Genomic DNA, 16590 nt, shown 5'->3' with positions numbered 1-16590 from the left:
CCATACAGAAACCAGTGGAGCAACAACAACCATACAGAAACCAGTGGAGCAACGTCAACTATACAGAAACCAGTGGAGCAACGTCAACCATACAGAAACCAGTGGAGCAACATCAACTACACATAAACCAGTGGAGCAACGTCAACCATACAGAAACCAGTGGAGCAACATCAACCATACAGAAACCAGTGGAGCAACGTCAACCATACAGAAACCAGTGGAGCAACAACAACCATACAGAAACCAGTGAAGCAACGTCAACCATACAGAAACCAGTGGAGCAACGTCAACCATACAGAAACCAGTGGAGCAACGTCAACCATACAGAAACCAGTGGAGCAACGTCAACCATACAGAAACCAGTGGAGCAACGTCAACCATACAGAAACCAGTGGAGCAACGTCAACCATACAGAAACCAGTGGAGCAACGTCAACCACACAGAAACCAGTGGAGCAACGTCAACCATACAGAAACCAGTGGAGCAACATCAACCATCATAATCGGCCGATATTCGCTTTCATTAGTTTGATCAGTGATTTCTATAATCGCGGATCAGAAGAGCTGATCTATTGTATTCCACAGGAAGGTTATTCAGTCTGGGACTCTGGCGGGCTGCCGGTTTATTAACGGTCAGAGACTCGTTTTAGTATTTTACAGAGAAACAGAGAGAGACTGTCTCTGGTGGATGTTTAAGAAGCACAGAGCAGCTAACCTGCTTACTGCTGATAGAAAGAGAAATCCACCTTCCACAGTTCCTCTCTAAGCAGCTCCCAATAACCACCAACAGGCTGCAGTTTAACTTGTCATGTTGAACGTTGCGCACCAATAAATACACTGTTGTTTATTTCATCTTTTAATTTCTAAATCCGACTGATTGTCTCCGCTCACAAAGACTTCTCTACTCACACAGAATTTATGAAACCTTCACACTGAACTGAAAACCTCACTCTGATCGATGTATCAGCTCCTCACAGCAACAACAGCAGCATCTGGATCATAAACAAGAGAGACCTGAAAACACTGAACAGCCCGTTTCCAGGCAGAGACAGATATCACATCCTCTCACGGTGCTGTGGAGCTATAAAGGCCGCGGCCAGCTCCAGCACTGATGGCTTTTTAAATTACGTGGCAATAACAGAGAGGTCGAGAGGCCGTCTGTCAGGCAGGACAATTTCTGATTCAACAGCAGAAAGACAGGATTACTCGGAGATGAGACAGAAAATAAAAGAGATGAGACAATCAGAGACGGCAGAAGTGTTCTCATCATCAGAGGGAAACAATCCAGATATTATTTAACCAGAAAAAAGCCGATATGCTCACATATGCAAACACATTATTCATACTCACGGCCGCCGTCAGGAGGGTCAGACGCTGAGGTCAAAGAGTCTCAGGAGGATTAATAAAGCTTCACTGATTTTGTCTCCTGAACCCAAACAATAAAAACCAGCTCACACAAACGATCCTTCACTCCGTCACCGAGGTCTCGAACCAGACCTGAATCACCACTCGACAGGTCCTGAAGAACAATGTCACAGCTGTGAGCATTCAGAGATTCATCAATCACAGACACCTGCAGCTCTGAGAGAGCACTATGATTGGGTCCCACAGGATTTAAATCTCACAGGTCAACAACAACGAACTGCGGGTCCCCGGTTCAGCTAGCACCAACCACAAGGACAAGGTCAACAAATGAAGTTGAAAAGAAGATTTAAAGCATGTTTTACAATGTCTATCGTATATGAATGAATGTTCGCAGGAGCCGGATACAGAAACAGGTCCTGCACAGGGAACTGAAAGTGGCTCGCGGACGGATACGGAGCAGATTCAACACCACATTTCATCACACACTTTCACTGCTGCTGTTATGTGTTAATGTCAGTAAATCTCAGAGCAGGGCAGGTGTGCTGTGTTTAACAATGACTGGAAGAGCATCTGATTTAAAAGCCATCTCTTTCCACTGAGTGAAATCCAGTTCGCTGTGCCTGCGGGCCTTTCAGTGGTCTAACTGGGAAACTAGAGATGTTTGTCAAATCCCAGTACGTCACCACTGCTGGCTACAAAAAACCAGCCTGGAGACGAACATAAGGCCAATCTGGAGACTTCAGACCGATGGAGGACGTCACCGTAGTGTCAAAGAGCTGCTAGCATGTAGAAGAATGTTTTCTGTTTATCTTTTAGCTCATCCCTGTCTTCATTTGAGATTTTCTGATGAAGTTCCAGTACATGATGTATTTAAATGCAACCTTTCACATGCTGTGGGTTGTGAAAGGTTACATTATACACAGTATGCAGAGGATTCATTCATTCATTCTTTAGATCGATGACTTTCTGCCTGCCAGTTTTACATTTACAACATTAAAGTTGTTAGGGCTGGATCAGGTGAGTCCTGAACCATCCCTTAGTTATGCTGCTATAGGCCTAGACTATCGGGGGATTTCCCATGGTGCACTGAGCTACTCTCTTCCTCTCTCTTTCTGCACTCATTCATGTCCCTTTAATGCATGTTACTAACTCCACTTCTTCCCCGGAGTTCTTGTGCTTTCTCGTCTCGCAGGTTCTCATGGATCCTGGTGGAGCCTCCTGCCATGGTCCTGCTAGATTGCCATTGCCAATACTGTTGTTGCTGTGCACCTGTCTGTCTGTCTGTTTCGCTCTCTCTCCTCTCACCCCAACTGGTCGAGACAGACGACCACCCATGTCCTGAGATAACTTCTGTTATGAATTGGCGCTATACAAATAAAATTGAATTGAATTGAACATTAAAGTTCATTTGGTGCCATTATAAGCTTACTGGGGCACAGAGCTACACTTTTTAGCCTGTACCACATCCTGTAAATAACTCAAAACATGGAGACAACTCTTGTGCTCGGTGGTGTTTAGAACTTGTTGTATTGCACTTCTGAAGACTCTTATTTCCTTTTCATTTCCTCTGTTATAGCCTGTGTTTTCTTTGGCTGCAGTGTGCTGAAGCCACAGTAATCCAAGGTTAAAGCCACTATTTGTAGATTTGGTTCCCCTCAGTGTTAGAACCGACCCACGAGACCAACTGAAGAGTCAGAACGCTGAACGATGCTACAACCACATAAGAATTATTAACACAGCTTTTAAACCAGCAGCTCGACCAAGAAAAGGACGTTTGTGAAACCTCAACAGATCAGTCAGTCACAGGAGATCACACACTGACCTCACAATCACATTTCAGAGTCTATCAAAGCCTCTGTGTGAAGGTCAGATTCTTACGTATGAATAAAATATGCAACATTAACCTTTTGTGTTCACAATATATACTCTTTTATTCAGTGTTTGAATGCACACTACTGTTCATCTTCAACGACAAAACCTTCCTTTTATCCACTCACAAACTTTAAGGTTATGAGATGTAGAAATGTGTCTCATATTCAGAGAAGAAAACAAGTTCCTGAATCTTAAATAAAACTGATCAGAAATCAGAGAACTTACGATGATCAATCAAATCCATGAAAACAGGAACTTTCACAGTGTACGAAGACGAAGTCTGATTTGCAGCCAGAGTTCTGCTATGACACTGGCGCCAATTGTTGTTGTTGTTGTTGTTGTTGTGATCAATCTGACTGTTTTCGGAGCGTTTAGTTGTAAGATTAGCCTAAATTTAAAGTTTGGATTAATTAACAGTCACATTATCAGTCACTTCTATTGGTGTAGTTGTTGCTACTGTTGTTGCTGTGCACCTGTCTGTCTGTCTGTCTGTCTGTCTGTCTCTGTTTCCGTCTCTGTCTCTCTCTCTCTCTCACCCCAACTGGTCGAGGCAGACGACCACCCACCTAGAGCCGGAGGATCTGTCCTAGGTTTCTGCCTTTTAACAGGCAGTGTTTCCTTGCCCTTGTCTCCAAGGTCTTGCTCATGGTGGTACTGTTGGGTCTCTGTAATTAATGTTATAAAGAGTTTGGTCTAGACCTGCTCTATAGTGTCCTGAGATAACTTCTGTTATGAATTGGCGCTATACAAATAAAATTGAATTGAATTGAATTAGTCTCCAGGAACATCCACAGTCACAGACCTGTTTTATCTTATGAACTGGTTGTTTGAACTCTTTTAGCCTCCGTAGCACCGCTGATAAACCTTATTCTGACTTTCATCACTCAAACACAATTTCCTGTGACATGTGTGAGGTACAGTAAATAATGATATATATATAAAATGCAGTATAAAATATTGTATTACACACTACTATACTATAGTATCTAATATACTATAGTATACTTTTATATAATAATAATAATAATAATAATAATAACAATAATAATCAGAGACAGTACAAACACTTATAGTTAGTGTAAACACTAACTCACCTTTCCCAGCTGCTGATGAACACTCAGGTTGTACATCATCACGATCCCATCAACAATCTCCAGAAGGGACTTGTCTGCGATTGGCTGATCGGGCTCCTCCAGCGGTCGCCCCAGCAACAGGCCGTCGTTACCATGGCTTCCCTCGACTTCAGGTTGAGGAGAAACAAATGGGAAAGAAAAGAGAAAGTGAGAGGAAACATAAGAGACTCCAGGTGTGGACTCCCGTGGGTGGGATCCAGCTGGATAATTGGCCCCACACTGGCTTTTCTAACACGAGTCCATCATGGATCCGGTTCCTCACTGGACAGAGTGAATACAAACACAGCTGTTTAAACCTGGCTAATGAAGGTTCGCCAGTGTTAGAGAATAATATCAACATGAGACCTGGAGTCTACATGTGAGGCTGATTACACCGAATAAAACCCAACCTGCTGCCAGCAGTCAACAGGAAAATATTCTGAATGTAGGAAACTGCAAATTAAAGCTTCACCAGCAGCGACGAGGATCCACAGTTCAATTCAATTCTTTATTGAATGTTTGTGTGAGTGTGTAATCCGTGTGACGCTGATAATGATCCTGATCAGTCTAATCAATAATCAATAGTCCCATTATTAAAGCATTAATCAAACTAATACTGTCAGACAACCTGATCAGCCTTCAGCAGTTAGCTAGTGTTTCTGTAGTGGAGACTAAATGTTAACAATGATCCATATCAGCAGTTTGAATCCAACTAAAAGCTCCCTGCACCAAACTCCCTTTAAAGAAATATCACATTTTAACAATTCCTAACGTGTTCGTAACAACACGTAACTCTAGAAACACGAGCTAAAGGCCGTCATATGTCCACAGTCTGACTGTCAATACAGGATCAATATCATCCATAAAGATACAGTGTATACTGATCATAATCCATACGATCAGTGAACTGATTAATCCATAAAGATACGTGTTACTGATCACCCATAAAGAACAGTATATACTGATCAATATCATCCATAAAGATACAGTGTATACTGATCAATATCATCCATAAAGATACAGTGTGTACTGATCAATATCATCCATAAAGATACAGTGTATACTGATCAATATCATCCATAAAGATACAGTGTATTCTGATCAATATCATCCATAAAGATACAGTGTATTCTGATCAATATCATCCATGAAGATGCAGCGTCATCATTAAAAAGTCTAAATTAGCGTCTTTACGTTCTTTTAGCGGTTTACACACAGCGATCTGCCTCTGATCTGGAGGAGGTTGGAGAGCTACTCACTGTCCTCCTCAGTCCTCTGCTCCACGGCGAGGGTGCGAACTTTCACTTTCTCCGGCTGTGTGAGGGGTCGTCTGGGGGTCATGAGACTGACGGCGGCCGTGCTCAGGAAACGATTGGCTCGACCCAGAGTGGGAGAACTCAACCAGCTGGGCCTCGCCAGAGCTCCGCCCATCGCCGCTGCACCAAATGGCCTCTGTCGATAAAAACACAAACCTTCAATGATGAGCTGTGTTTCAACTGATTTCATTCTACTTTGCTTTAAATAGTTTGTTATTCGTCTGCTGCAAAACCTGCATCCTTCTGGAAACATGAGCCCAATCAGCCAGATGGTGGCACTGTCAATAGGGCCCAAAAAGCCAATTTTAAGTTAGTCGAAGCTTCAACTGGACTATAACTATAGTCACATTATGTCAACATCTGTCAAAATCTGTTTTTACCCTATTGTGCAGCCCCAACAACAACAACAACGACATCATAGTTTTGTTCAGTAGCTGCATTACTCTTCTGCTTTTCTAAATACATTCATAGAACTAGTTTGTTACTTTTAATTACACAACCATAATTGGTGTAATTCATATGTATTTATCAATATGTAGAATTAATATGAAGATAAAAAAAAGAACACATGGAAAGAGAAACACGCCACCTGTGCTGCCCCGCTCTCCTCGTCCTCGTCCAGGTCATCCATAGATGTGGTCTGGATCTCTGCGGGGTCGATGATGATGTTGGCTTTACTGGCCAAATCATCTGGTCCACAAAGAAAGAAACAAAGTTCAGTTACATTCAGTGGATTTATTCCCTGCTCGTACATACAGCAGTAGGTGATTTCAGAGGGGTTGCCACCGTCATTTGTTAACTGCAGAAGGCGGCAAACAAACGCAGCTCATCCAAACGAATCCCGTTGAATTTCTTATCCAAGGCCCACACAGTTCAGTCCCTTCGTCAATAATTATTGATTACCTAACAACTGTAGTAAAGCTTGTTAAATGTTGATATCTTCTACTGAATCTTCCTGTCTGCTCACACAGACAATAAGTGTAGTTTACAGGTAGAAACTCTGCATCCATAGAGGTAGTGTCTTAGCATGTTTCCATGATTATCTGCACCACTTCCTGGATTTCTGCTGTTTACCTTCACCTGCCTGAACTAAAGAGCACCTGTCAGATCAGATATCGGAGCCATGCAGCGCCTCCTTCCTCCTCTTTAAACAGGACTCCCACGTTATTTTCCAGGAGTTTTCTCTACAATGCAGGACAGAACTTGCTCATATAATTTACCAGTAGCCCTCCCATTGACACATTTAACTCCATTTTAGTTCCTCCTTCATGAAGTGTCTCAGGTCCATTACAGGTAGGTTGTTGGTGTTTATGGGGCAGTCCTTTTTCATGCCGTTCTTGGCTGTTCTCACTGCAGCAGATTCTTCTGCTTCAGCCTCCAGCGAATTAACTACAGTTTAACTGTAACATTGACACAACTGTTCGCCACCAGGCCGTTCTACTCCACGTCTGGTATCACAGCACGCAGCTCCTCCTAGAGTTCAGGTTTCAAACTAAATACACACCCAGGTTTATGTAGGTGATCAGAGTGAGGGGTAAAATACTATTAAAATTTCCCAGGACAACAAGGATTATTTGAAGGATATTTGGTCATTTAAATTCATTTCCAGGTGTTTTTATAACTGGAAAACTAGTCTCTAATATCCCAGGTTTCCATGTTTAAACTGATATCAATGTGTGTTTCATGTCTGTATGTTCACATTTCACTCAGTTCTCACTCTGATGTTTTTGACTCAAATTTACCTTTAACTCTCTGGCGCCCCCCCGTGGAGGCTTTAGTCTTTGTCCTGTCTGTTACAGAACCTGTAACATTAGTTAATGAGGAGCTTGAAGATTTCATTCCTAAAACCTGTACTACCAGAAACTGCACTGTGTACTACATTCCTCTCACGTGTACTTTATGCAGATGGAAAAGCTCTGCCTGGCATTCAATCAAACTGAGCTAATCAATAACTGAGATCAGGCTTAGTTAACAACAGATGACACAACATCACGAGAGCAGCCAGTGTGTGATGAATGACCCAGTGATTTACAGAGCAGAATGGTGGAGGTGTTAATCAAGCCTTGATTTAATGCAGGTAGCTCTGCAGGATGGACGCAAATACTGATGAGAGGGCAGGAAGGACATATAGAGGGAGGGTGGAGAGAGAGAAAGAAAGAGAAGGAGCAGAAAGTGAGGAAGTAGGGTAAGAAAGGAGAAATTAAGTGTGATGAATTAAAGCAATGAAATCGACCTAAAGAAACCAGGTGAAAGCAGTAAACAGCATTTACACTCTCAGGTTGAAAACACAATGTCTGACTAACAGTTACTGAAATCTAACCTCCACTAACTATCATCTATTCATCTACTATAACTTATATTATATTATAAATTATAAATTATATTACATTATCTACTATAACTTATATATTATACCACCTACACTGCAGACTTTAAGTACTGCACTGAGTTGTGTCATCTGCAGAAATTCTCTGATGACACGGCTATTGTGGGGTGTGTTGAGGGTGGGAGGGAGGCTGAGTACAGGGACCTGGTTGATCGCTTTGTGAAGTGGTGTGGGGAGAACCACCTGCAGCTGAACGTGGCAAAGACAAAGGAGATGGTGGTGGATTTTAGGAGGAACAAGCCCCTGCCCTCTCCTGTCAGCATCGGGGTGACCGATGTGGATATGGTGTCGGCATATAAGTACTTGGGTGTCACACTAGACAATAAACTGGACTGGTCCACAAATACAGAGGCCATCTACAAGGAGGGCATGAGCAGGCTTTACTTCCTGAGGAGGCTCAGGTCCTTCAATGTCTGCAACAGGATGCTACAGACGTTCTATCAGTCTGTTGTGGCGAGCACCATCTTCTTTGCTGCCGTGTCCTGGGGTGTGGGCATTAAGGCAAAGGACGCCAACAGACTGAACAAACTCATTGAAAAGGCTGAATCTGTTGTTGGCTTGAAGCTTGTCACCCTGGAGGAGGTGGTGGAGGAAAGGATGATGTCAAAACTGCTGGCAATCATGGACAATCCCACCCACCCCCTCCACACAACACTGGACAAGCTAAAGAGCAGCTTCAGCAACAGACTCATTCAACCACGCTGCTCTCAGGAACGATACAGGAGATCGTTCCTCCCCACTGTTATAAGACTGTATAACTCATCTGCCTCTGTCAGATCCACAATCACAGAACTGGACTAAATCTACCTGTGGAACATAAACTTCATCATATACTATCATATGTGATATGTGTTAATATAAACCATGTTTATATTATATATCATATTTATACAATATATTATTATTATATTACAATATATAAGATATTATCTATTGTATGTATATCTTCTTGTATAGTCAAGTATGTATTATACATATGCTATATATCATATCATATCTTGTGTAAATATATATGTGTACATATTATATATATATTGTGTATATATATTACAGTATGTATGTATGCACACCTTGCACAGGCTGAATATATGACACATGTTTACATTATATCAATATTAATGTATAATATCTATGTGTGTATACTAAAATATTATTAACATTATCATTATATACTGTTATTATTATATACTGTTATTAACAATAACACTACCATCATGTCATCAATACTATTACCACCATCTTGCAACTACAACTCTTTGCACATTACCTACCTATTTATCTTTTTTATCTATCTATCTATTGTAACTTATATTATATATTGTAACTTATTCTTACTTATATATTATATACTATAACTTAAATTATATTATAACTTATATTATATTATCTACTATAACTTATATTATATATTATAACTTGTCTCTTTGTGGCTGACATGTGTCTCTTTGTGGCTGATATGTGTCTCTTTGTAGCTGATATGAGTCTCTTTGTGGCTGATATGTGTCTCGTTGTGGCTGATATGTGTCTCTTTGTGGCTGATATGTGTCTCTTTGTGGCTGACATGTGTCTCTTTGTGGCTGATATGTGTCTCTTTGTAGCTGATATGAGTCTCTTTGTGGCTGATATGTGTCTCGTTGTGGCTGATATGAGTCTCTTTGTGGCTGACATGTGTCTCTTTGTAGCTGATATGAGTCTCTTTGTGGCTGATATGTGTCTCGTTGTGGCTGATATGTGTCTCGTTGTGGCTGATATGTGTCTCTTTGTGGCTGATATGTGTCTCTTTGTGGCTGACATGTGTCTCTTTGTGGCTGATATGAGTCTCTTTGTGGCTGATGTGAGTCTCTTTGTGGCTGATATGAGTCTCTTTGTGGCTGATATGTGTCTCGTTGTGGCTGATATGTGTCTCTTTGTGGCTGATATGTGTCTCTTTGTGGCTGATATGTGTCTCTTTGTGGCTGATATGAGTCTCTTTGTGGCTGATATGTGTCTGTCTGTGATATGACTTGCTTTCTGTGGGTTCCATTAGTAGAAAGAGGTGCTGATCCATTTCACAGAGACCATTAACATGGGGGTCAGACTTCACAATGAGCTGATGGGTCACATCAATCTATCCCTGCTGAGAGGTGAGGCCTTGTTCCCTTTACAGGTTGAGGGCACAGAAACAGTCTCACTGCTGAACAAGCGTCCATGTTGTGTCTCTAACGAGGGGACAACAGATCCAGATCAGCAGCAACCAACCAACGGCTCCACCTCCCTTCCTCTGAATGAACTCATAACAACCCACATCAAGACTCCACCTGGTGCTAACGTGATCTATGGCTGATGACGATCTAAATGAAAAGTCAGAGGATCAATAAAGTTATTACATTGGGGACATGAAGGTCTGAACCACATTTCAACACAGTCCATTCATCAGTGGTTGAGATATTTCAGTCTGGACTGAGAGTTTAAAGGCAGATCTGAACTTTTCGTGTCCTCAGCTGTTAAGATGAGCGACTTTTGAAGGACGTGTGATAAACCGTGCTCCCTCACCGCTTCTCTAAATAACACAGATAGCAGCTCCTCCTCTCAGGAAAGATCAAAATGAATGAGTCTCTGTAGCAGGTAATTGATTCCAGTCGTGCCACTCGGTCTTCTCTGGCAGTGAATGAGCAGCATATTGCTCATACAGCGAGACTGCTGAGGGAATATCAATCCACATTACACACCTGTCTCACACACCTGCTGACAAGCAAACAGCAGAGCCTCCGTCAGAGTGGAACAGCAACATGTTCTGACTGTATCTCTGTGTTAAACCTGGAATCAATACATGCCTGTGTTTGTGTTTCTCACAGCACAAAGTCATTCCTCCCTCTAGTGGAGCTCAGCGACTGCCAGCAGGAAACACCCCTGCAGGGTTTGTTTTTATCCCCTCTTCATTAGAGTCACATCAAACTGCCTCTTTAACGCTCTGACTCACCTTCACTTTCATTGTTTTATTCACAATCAGCAGATTTATTAACAGTCTAGCTGCTACAATCACATTTCTACCATCATAACATCCTGTGATTGGCCTGTTTGCTTTCACACCACAAATATCAATCAGAACTGGAAGGACAGAATACTGTTTATACTGCTTCTATTAACTGTTTATACTGCGTCTCTTTACTGTTTATACTGCTTCTATTAACTGTTTATACTGCTTCTATTAACTGTTTATACTGCGTCTCTTTACTGTTTATACTGCTTCTATTAACTGTTTATACTGCGTCTCTTTACTGTTTATACTGCTTCTATTAACTGTTTATACTGCTTCTATTAACTGTTTATACTGCGTCTCTTTACTGTTTATACTGCTTCTATTAACTGTTTATACTGCTTCTATTTACTGTTTATACTGCTTCTATTTACTGTTTATACCGCGTCTCTTTATCGCTTTATACCATGTCTCTTTACTGCTTATACTGCGTCTCTTTACTGCTTTATACCGCGTCTCTTTATTGCTTATACTGCGTCTCTTTACTGTTTATACTGCTTCTATTTACTGCACTGTCAGCCTGCTGTTGTTGCAGCTCTGCTCTCCTTTACGGCAGACAGCAGCATCCTGATGGAGACAACAACAGACCTCATTGTGAACAGACATACTAACCTTTGAGCGTTTTCTTCAGGTGGGAGAGGAGCCCCCCAAGTCTCTGCAGGTCAAAGTAGTCTACCTTCCCGTTGTAGAAGAGCTGGGGAGGGACGTAGGCCTCTGCAGAAAGATGGCACAGGGAGAGAGTAACAGTTAGGAATGATCAATTAATTATTTTAAGTTACTGTTACCTGTTTTTTGAATTTAAGAACAACTTCATAGGGCCATTTTGTTCCATACAGGGAGACACTTCAGGTTCAAAACTCTCTCTGATGTTACTGCAGTAAAATAATATTACAACTGACCCCTTATATTCTTCATGTAGTTGTTGGGCAAATGTCAGTGCTGTAGATACGGGGCATGGGTCTGTACTATTTGATTCATATAACAGAAACAATAATGATGTTATTAATATTAATTTATTTCATAGGTTTTAGTGAAGACCAATAAGTTGACACTAATTGTACGATTGCTGCTTTATTTAGCTTATTTTTGTTTTTCTTCTTCCGTGTGTTATTTGGACGATTATATCTTGGGACACACATCTCTTGGGACAAACATCTCTCGAACACGTATTCAATTACATTTTCTTCACAAAATGCAAATATTTGTAGTTGTTAAAGACGTCTTTCTTTGCTCTGGTTACTGACATACATGTCGTACCTTCGCTGCTGACGCTGCCTGGACTCTTCCTGTTGCCTTCGTCCCAGCTGGCCCTCACTGCTGTTATGAGGCGGTGCAGGAAACACACCATGTACTCCGGAGGGCAGAGAGCTGTAGGATGCTGCTCAAGAACACAAAACACACACATTTTATGTGCTGGAAGAAAAACACCCACGGGAGGTACCGGAGGCAAGTTCCACTACAACAAATATTCTTAGTAACAAAATGTGTTTGCCTTCCTTAAAAACTGAGGCTGTAATATTGACTCCATCACTTCAAACTGAGACAGTTTACATGTTCCAATCAAAGAGTGAATCAGTCACATGACTTTATGTTAAAACGTCAGTATGAACATGAATCAGATCAGAACTAAGAGATAACATTGATCATTTATTCTGTGAAACAGACCTCTTTTTACCTGTCCACAATATCTATCAATATCTATTATTAGAGCTGAAACTAACGACTCAATCTTCAGATCAATCAATTAGAAAAATAAAATGTGATAAGTAGCTTAAAAAAAGATCAACACAGACTTCAAGGTGACGTCTTTAAATGTCTCATTTTGTTTCCAATCAACAGTCCAAAATATTCAGACTTCTGTTCTTTATGGAGCTGATCAATAATCTATAATCAATAATCAATAAGCAGAAGCTGTCATACATTGATTGTTAACCATCAACCAAACTTTATTCAGTGTGTTTAGTGGTTTTAATCAGCGGGTCTGTTTGTGTTGGAGAGGAGGAGACCTCTGTGGATCATTGGGCTCCCGGTAGAAACCTCCTGAACCATGAACACTGAAGGAATCCTAACCGGGAGAAGCTGACTGCAATGACGCCAATGGTGGTGAAGACAACAACTCCCATGATCCCACACTGCTTCACCACCTCATCACACTTCCTGATTTTTTATTGTTTGGATGTGACAGATGTTTTAGATGAGGACTGAATGATGAAATAAAGCTTACCCCTCTGTTGCTGGCGTTTTCTTGGAGAAACTTCCTGAACTTGTTGAGGAAAATGTAGCGAGAAGCTTCACCCTGAGAGAGACAAAGAAAACTCATCACACTGATCCTTTGCTCAGGCTGAGTGAGGCAGAGCTCATTACTGTTCACCCAGTCGATGGATCAAACTAGTTTTATTAATGAACTTTATCACTGAAGTGTGAAGAACTGAACCAAACTGCTGTATTCACGATTTTAATCAATCAGACACTAAACGGACAGTTAGACCTGATCAGTCCTCAGTGTCATAAAGACATAAAGAAACATTAGACCATAGATTCCTGTTGTATCAATAACAGTGTTTGCTTCCTCAGGAACCTTCCACCAGAACGTTCCACCAGAACCTTCCTCAGGAACCTTCCACCAGAACCTTCCTCAGGAACTTTCCACCAGAACGTTCCACCAGAACCTTCCTCAGGAACCTTCCACCAGAACCTTCCTCAGGAACCTTCCACCAGAACCTTCCACCAGAACGTTCCACCAGAACCTTCTTCAGGAACCTTCCACCAGAACCTTCCTCAGGAACCTTCCACCAGAACCTTCCACCAGAACGTTCCACCAGAACCTTCCTCAGGAACCTTCCACCAGAACCTTCCACAAGAACGTTCCACAAGAACGTTCCACCAGAACCTTCCTCAGGAACCTGAATGTCTCTGTATGAACTTTACCTACCGTAGTTTTATCTTTGTTATTGAGCAGCAACTTCAGGATCTGAACCTGCAGCTCTTCCACCACTGACACAGAAACAGAGATCAGTACCATTATTGATCAGTATACACTGTATCTTTATTGATTATTGATCAGAATACACTGTATCTTTATGGATGATATTGATCAGTATACACTGTATCTTTATGGATGATATTGATCAGTATACACTGTATCTTTATGGATGATATTGATCCTGTATTGACAGTCAGACTGTGGACATATGACGGCCTTTAGCTCGTGTTTCTAGAGTTACGTGTTGTTACGAACACGTTAGGAATTGTTAAAATGTGATATTTCTTAAAGGGAGTTTGGTGCAGGGAGCTTTTAGTTGGATTCAAACTGCTGATATGGATCATTGTTAACGTTTAGTCTCCACTACAGAAACACTAGCTAACTGCTGAAGGCTGATCAGGTTGATTAATGGGAGTATTGATTACTGATTAGACTGATCAGGATCATTATCAGCTAATTGTCGTCAGTTTAAGGGCAGTGTGCTGTAAATGCTTTGTGTGCCTGTCTTTAAACATGATGTTATTAATGACTCCTGATGAGTTGACCTCCTGTTGCTGTGTGAATAAAGATTGAATATAAACAGGTGGGAGATCTACAAACACTACAAACTATGAATGAGAAACTTTCCATACAGACACTGAAGATGTGAGAACATTTGGAGACTCCTGAATGGGGACTAACAGATGGATAAAGACATGAAACTAAATAAAGTCTGACCTTCAATCCTCTTCTTGAGTCTCTGGCAGCCTCTCTCGTACGCTCGACGCCTCAGTCGCTCATCAGCGCTCTCATCTGCAGGCTCCCGCTCGTCTTTCCCCTGACAGGACGATACAGACATAATGTTATTTAATAAACTGTCTGTATTCACAACAGCTGGCACTAAATACATTTACTCATCAGCTCAATCCTGCCTCCTCTCCACAGCCTCCAGATCGGAGCAATTTCCTCCCTCAACAGCTGTCAGGTCACCTGAGGGGGGCGGAGACAATGAGATGCACCAGGTGTGTTTGTTTTTACCTCCTTGTCAAAGTGCGTGGGCCACCAGGTGGTTGGGATGAGCTCCTCTAGCCCCGCCTCCTTCACTCTCAGAGGAGTCTTGATGTAAAAAAACACGACTGAACGCAGAACATCAAACGTAAACTTGTGTTAAGGAAAATATTTCAGTTCACTTTCAGCCGACCGACCACGATTTCAGGAGTCGCGCTCAGGTTAAAGACGTGAACAACACGAAGAGACAGAAGAACATCTTTCTGTCTCCGGTTTCTGTCCAACAGGGACAGGAAGTCCTGTTTCAGGTGTCTTCAGGTGTTCTGAATGGTAATGGTATGGTAACATTGCAGTACCGAGGTCATTCACAGAGTTTCTGATGGGCAGACAGAAACCGCTAGCCAACCGCTAACATTCGTTAGCTCAGTCAGCCATGCAGCTAAGCTAACTGACTCATCCCCGGGAGGCCAGGAGCCAAACCCGGAAAGAAACCACCTCGGTACTGGATTTCCTGTCGGTCTCGGAGGTTGTGTTCGGTCCCGAGCCAGACTATGTTCACTGGAAGGTAGGAGCTGATGCTAGCTCATAGTGCTAGCTGCTATTAGCTGCTGTAAACAACAATCACTATCCGTTACAATTTCCTTCAGCTACAGCTCTCTGCTTCCTGTCTCATGGACTTTCTGATTTTACCTCAGTTACAATGTTTCCTCATACAGAACCACCACAGACCAACAGAAGGATATAAGACGTTGTTGAGCAGGTATTTCCTGGACTTCTCATGATGCAGGATGGCTGTGGTCAGACGCAGGTAGTGGATCTGAAAGACAGCAGCAGGTCCTTAAAGACTGTAGAGGGAAAACATCTAAAGCATAGACTACTACAGACTACTGTAGACGACTATAGACTACTAATAGGTGCTATAGGCCTAGACTATCGGGGGATTTCCCATGGTGCACTGAGCTCCTCTCTTCCTCTCTCTTTCTGCACTCATTCATGTTCCATTAATGCATGTTACTAACTTCACTTCTTCCCCGGAGTTCTTGTGCTTTCTCGTCTCGCAGGTTCTTATCGATCCTGGTGGAGCCTCCTGCCATGGTCCTCCTCTCTCTCTCTCTCTCTCTCTCTCTCTCTCTCTCTCTCTCTCACCCCAACTGGTCGAGACAGACGACCACCCACCTAGAGCTGGAGGATCTGTCCTAGGTTTCTGCCTTTTAACAGGCAGTGTTTCCTTGCCCTTGTCTCCAAGGTCTTGCTCATGGTGGTACTGTTGGGTCTCTGTAATTAATGTTATAAAGAGTTCGGTCTAGACCTGCTCTATTTGAAAAGTGTCCTGAGATAACTTCTGTTATGAATTGGCCCTATGCCCTATTGAACTGAATTAAATTAATAGACCACTATAGACTATTTCAATTCAATTCAATTTTATTTGTATAGCGCCAATTCATTTTCATAAATTCATTTATCTCAGGACACTTAGAGCAGGTCTAGACCGAACTCCTTATAACATTATTTACATTTTAAATTTGGGTGCACCTACATTTTGTGCTGGTGCAC

At 42.0% G+C, this 16590-nt stretch overlaps 1 protein-coding gene across 2 annotated transcripts in view; it reads right to left on the bottom strand.

Moving 5' to 3' along the window:
• Positions 1-16590, bottom strand: part of LOC127371979 (E3 ubiquitin-protein ligase RNF123) — a 127848-nt gene that overhangs the window by 89793 nt on the left and 21465 nt on the right. The window contains exons 15-24 of one of the 2 annotated variants that reach the window (XM_051415251.1): positions 15780-15853; positions 15067-15184; positions 14767-14866; positions 13999-14060; positions 13291-13362; positions 12324-12444; positions 11679-11780; positions 6254-6354; positions 5608-5800; positions 4331-4476 (exon numbers count right to left, since the gene is read on the bottom strand). In XM_051415251.1, the coding sequence (XP_051271211.1) occupies positions 4331-4476; positions 5608-5800; positions 6254-6354; positions 11679-11780; positions 12324-12444; positions 13291-13362; positions 13999-14060; positions 14767-14866; positions 15067-15184; positions 15780-15853 (1089 nt within the window). Of the gene's footprint in view, positions 1-4330; positions 4477-5607; positions 5801-6248; positions 6355-11678; positions 11781-12323; positions 12445-13290; positions 13363-13998; positions 14061-14766; positions 14867-15066; positions 15185-15779; positions 15854-16590 lie in introns of both variants that reach the window. The other variant, XM_051415250.1, reaches the window with a different exon arrangement.

Source organism: Dicentrarchus labrax, unplaced genomic scaffold (assembly GCF_905237075.1).
Source record: "Dicentrarchus labrax unplaced genomic scaffold, dlabrax2021, whole genome shotgun sequence".
In the NCBI taxonomy this organism is placed as follows: Eukaryota; Metazoa; Chordata; class Actinopteri; family Moronidae; genus Dicentrarchus; species Dicentrarchus labrax.
Note: the sequence above shows the minus strand (reverse complement) of the source record. Positions and strands in the feature narration are given on the sequence as shown.